We start from the raw sequence: 4,194 nt of genomic DNA, 5'->3' as shown, positions 1-4,194 counted from the left end.
ANNGTTTTTTTTGCACCAGGTCTTGAAGGATGGACCCAGGGGGAAGGAGGAGGGGCATGGGGGCAATTTTCCACACACCCCCACGTGACTAAATGGCTGCAGCCTGGGGACATTTGACCCTATATGTCCCCTTGGGTGGTACGCTCCTGATGAGAGATCACTATGGAGGATTCTGCAATCTTGATCCTTTTTGATCTGAGATTGCAAATGCCTTAACAGACCAGGTGCTCGGGAGCAACAGCCGCAGAAGGCCACTGCTTTCACATCCTGCAGGTGAGCTCCCAATGGCACCTGGTGGGCCACTGCGAGTAGCAGAGAGCTGGACTAGATGGACTCTGGCCTGATCCAGCAGGCTTGTTCTTATGTTCTTATAGCCTAGGCGTCTAGCTATATGGTTCAGTCTTCCAAATGTTATAAGACCGGCAGAGAAAACCCAGGTAAAAGGCACTGGCTTGGGCTGATTTTGGTAACAGGAATTTGGCCGTTCTGAATGGCCGTTCTCCTCTTTTCTGCGGGTGTAATGTCGACTGCAAGTTACTTGGGGCTGGGGTTTTTTTGTGTTTTGTTTTGTTTGGCTGGTGAACCTCTGTAAGGCGTGAGCAAAATGCCGGAGCAGTCTTCACACCGACGATAATCATTAATAATGGGATGGCGCTTTCCAGGGTGGAGAGCATGTCCACTCGTTCCATATACTCGAGCTGCTTTAAATTCCATGCGGCTGCCAAGACGGAGGGCTGGCGCTCACATTGGCCAGTAGCTGTGGATGGAACTGGTTCTGTGCCAGTTACATTAGCTCCAAGGGAGCTTCTGGACCCTCTGTTAAGGTGGCTGTTCTGACCTTTAAAGCCCTTCACAGCCCAGCTTCATCTTCCAGATTGCCTCCTCCCGAATGAAACCACTGGGCTTTTAAGGTTATCCTCCCTCACCTGCCTTCCAGTTCTTGCCATTTGTCAAGGGCACGAAGCCCAACTTTCTTACTGGTCGCTCTGCTACTGCTGAAAGAACTTCCTGAAGAGAATCCTTGGGGAGTCTTTCCTTCAGCAAGACACAAGAAGGATCATTCTTTGGTTACTGGTCTTGTGGCGTACAGCAGTGGCGTAGTGGCTAAGAGCAGTGGCTAAGAGCAGGTGCACTCTGACCTGGAGGAACCGGGTTTGATTCCCAGCTCTGCCGCTTGCCCCCCCCCCACCCCCCCCCCCCCGCCCCCCTTCCAACCCCCCCCCCCCTCACCCCCCCCCCCCCCCCCCCCCCCCCCCCTCTACCCCCCCCCTCCCCCACCCCCCCCCATCTTCTTCTTCTTCTTCTTCTTCTTCTTCTTCCTCTTCTTTCTTTCTTCTTCTTCTTCTTCTTCTTCTTCTTCTTCTTCTTCTTCTTCTTCTTCTTCTTCTTCTTCTTCTTCTTCTTCTTCTTCCTCTTCTTCCTCTTCTTCTTCTTCTTCTTCTTGTTCCCTTTTTGTATCTCGGAGAACATGGGTTTCTCCAAGTACCCCCTCAGAGTCATTTTGTCAGGATGTCCCCTGTCCTGCCATCAAGGGGCTGGCCTGGGTGCGAGGCGCGAGGAGGCTGTGGGGTGGGGGGCAACTGTCTTCACCTTCTGGTATTTTAATGGACCTTTTCCTTTCTTTTCACTTTCCTTTGATGCTAGTAACTTTAGATAACTAGAAGCAACCCTGGCGCCTTCCCAGCAGGAGGGGGTGGCAGGTGGCTGAGAATTATCGCTATGCTGGCCTTCAAATGCTCAACGCCCAAACTTCTCTCTTTCCGTTGTGTTATTCTCACGTTCCATGGGAAACAGGAAGGGGGATTTATGGTGGGAACTCTGGGGGGATAAAGGCAACTGTATTTTCGTAGTCTGGCAGAACTGGCTTTCTGAAAGACAGGTACTAGCTGTTATCAATAAAGACTTCTGAGCTAGCATCCAGAGTCTGCTTATTTACTTCAGTCTCAAGACCTGACACATTTCAGGTTGGGAAGCAGGCGCTGCATGCAGAAAGTTGAAGCCCTTCTCTGTCCGCACAGTGATCCTGCACTGTTCATATCAGTACTGAGAACCTGCCACTGATTTCTCACTGCTATACTGGGTGGGGAGTCCAGACCCAACTTGGGTCTGCCAAGCTCAACACTATAATGGGAGACCTCCTTCTGGCCCACCACTATACCAGCAGTAGAAACGAAACAGTGATGTCATCTGCACTGCTATGTCACTTCTGAGGGAAACCAAGAAGTGGCATAAGGTAGCTCTAGGAATCTGTGGAAACTCTATGGTTTTACCATAGAGTTTCTGGTGAGTCCTTGATCAACCCCATTCCTAGAACTTCCACTTCTGTCAGTTCGTCCTATTACCCTAAGTAGGCAGCCTTCATTTTGGTTTGGGGAATTAGCTGGCAACACAGAGTGAGAGCGGGTGAGTGGGATCAATAACCTCTGTATACCAAGATAGTCCTAGGGAAAAACTCTCAAATGAGCTGGCAGTGATTTAATGAAAATTAAGTTATTAAAGAATGAAAGGCAGTGAACATACATATACAAAACGTATCAGAGTTGACCCAGAGAAAAGAGAGGAAGTTGGATCAGGTTTCAGGGATGGGTGATAGTTACCAGTTTTGAAGAGGCATCAGGGAAAGCAGCGCTAAAGACGAAATGGCCAGCATTTCCAGCAGTAAAAGAAGGAACCCACCTGCAGGTGGAGGAGCAGCAGTGGCGTAGGAGGTTAAGAGCTCGTGTATCTAATCTGGAGGAACCGGGTTTGATTCCCAGCTCTGCCGCCTGAGCTGTGGAGGCCTATCTGGGGAATTCAGATTAGCCTGTACACTCCCACACACGCCAGCTGGGTGACCTTGGGCTAGTCACAGCTTCTCGGAGCTCTCTCAGCCACACCTACCTCACAGGGTGTTTGTTGTGAGGGGGGAAGGGCAAGGAGATTGTCAGCCCCTTTGAGTCTCCTGCAGGAGAGAAAGGGGGGATATAAATCCAAACTCTTCTTCTTCTTCTACATGGATCTGGAATTTCCACGCACTATCAGCGTTGCAAATCTCATTGCATGAAGATATTATCAGGAAATATAGTTATTCAGTATATTTTGAAATTACATAGGTGTGGAATAGATGTTGTTGAACGTATAGATGTATGTGTATGATTGCAATATACAACTAAAATCCTTGACTTTTATATTTTGCGTGGTTGATTATTTACCGGTACACGTTCGATTTGTAGTGGATTCCTTCATTGTGTACCACCACCCAGATTTTTTGATTGTTCTGTCTGCCCCCAGGGCATACCCATGATGGGGATAGAGTGCAACAAGATCGAGAAGCGGAGCCTGGGGCAGTAAAGAGGTGGAGTTCACTAGAGCCCTCTGTAAAATTTACTGCTATTGCTACAATTGCCAGTCTCCAGGTGGTGGCTGGAAATCTCCTGCTGTTACTTCTGCTCTTCAGGTGACAGAGATCAGTTCACCTGGAGAAAATGGTGTCTTTGGAAAGCGGACTGTATGGTGTTATACCCCACTAAAGTTCCTCCGGTCCCCTCCCCAAACCCAGGCTCCACCTCCAAAATCTCCAGATATTTAACAATCCAGAGCTGGCAACCTTAAAAATTGGACTAACAAAAGGAAACATTTCTTCATGTAACGCATGATCGGTGTTTGGAATATGCTGCCACAGGAGGTGGTGATGGCCGCTAACCTGGATAGCTTTAAAAGGGGCTTGGACAGATTTATGAAGTCGATCTATGGCTACCAATCTTGATCCTGCTTGCTCTGAGATTGTAAGTGCCTTAGCAGACCAGGTGCTCGGGAGCAGCAGCAGCAGCAGCAGAAGGCCATTGCTTTCACATCCTGCAGGTGAGCTCCCAAAGGCACCTGTTGGGCCACTACGAGTAGCAGAGTGCTGGACTAGATGGGCTCTGGTCTGATCCAGCAAGACTCTTGCTTATGTTCTTAAGACATGAGCCAATGTAGTGTCAGATCAGGACTAGAAAGTGCTTGGGTTCATTTTCCTCACTCCAATGGTGCTTACTTTGTAGTTTTGGGCCAGATACTTTGCTATAGCCCTGCTTTGAAGCACATCATGGTGGCTACTTGAGGCAAGCAGATTATAGGAGCCCCTAACAAGGAGACAATGTGTCTGATAGTTGAACTGACATTTTTTTTTTATTTTCATGGGAAGTACCTTTTGGGATTGCTTACCTCAGATAT

At 48.7% G+C, this 4,194-nt stretch overlaps 1 protein-coding gene across 1 annotated transcript in view; it reads right to left on the bottom strand.

Moving 5' to 3' along the window:
- The window catches only part of LOC125444038 (semaphorin-6A-like), a 66,811-nt gene extending 63,586 nt beyond the window's left edge, over positions 1 to 3,225 (bottom strand). Inside the window, exons 1-2 of the mRNA XM_048516477.1 lie at positions 3,192 to 3,225; positions 927 to 1,035 (exon numbers count right to left, since the gene is read on the bottom strand). Of these exons, the coding sequence (XP_048372434.1) occupies positions 927 to 1,035; positions 3,192 to 3,225 (143 nt within the window). The remainder of the gene's footprint in view (positions 1 to 926; positions 1,036 to 3,191) is intronic.
- Positions 3,226 to 4,194: the final 969 nt, after the last annotated feature.

Source organism: Sphaerodactylus townsendi, linkage group LG15 (assembly GCF_021028975.2).
Source record: "Sphaerodactylus townsendi isolate TG3544 linkage group LG15, MPM_Stown_v2.3, whole genome shotgun sequence".
In the NCBI taxonomy this organism is placed as follows: domain Eukaryota; kingdom Metazoa; phylum Chordata; class Lepidosauria; order Squamata; family Sphaerodactylidae; genus Sphaerodactylus; species Sphaerodactylus townsendi.
The sequence above is the reverse complement of the archived record's forward strand: the minus strand, read 5'-3'. Positions and strand labels throughout refer to the sequence as shown.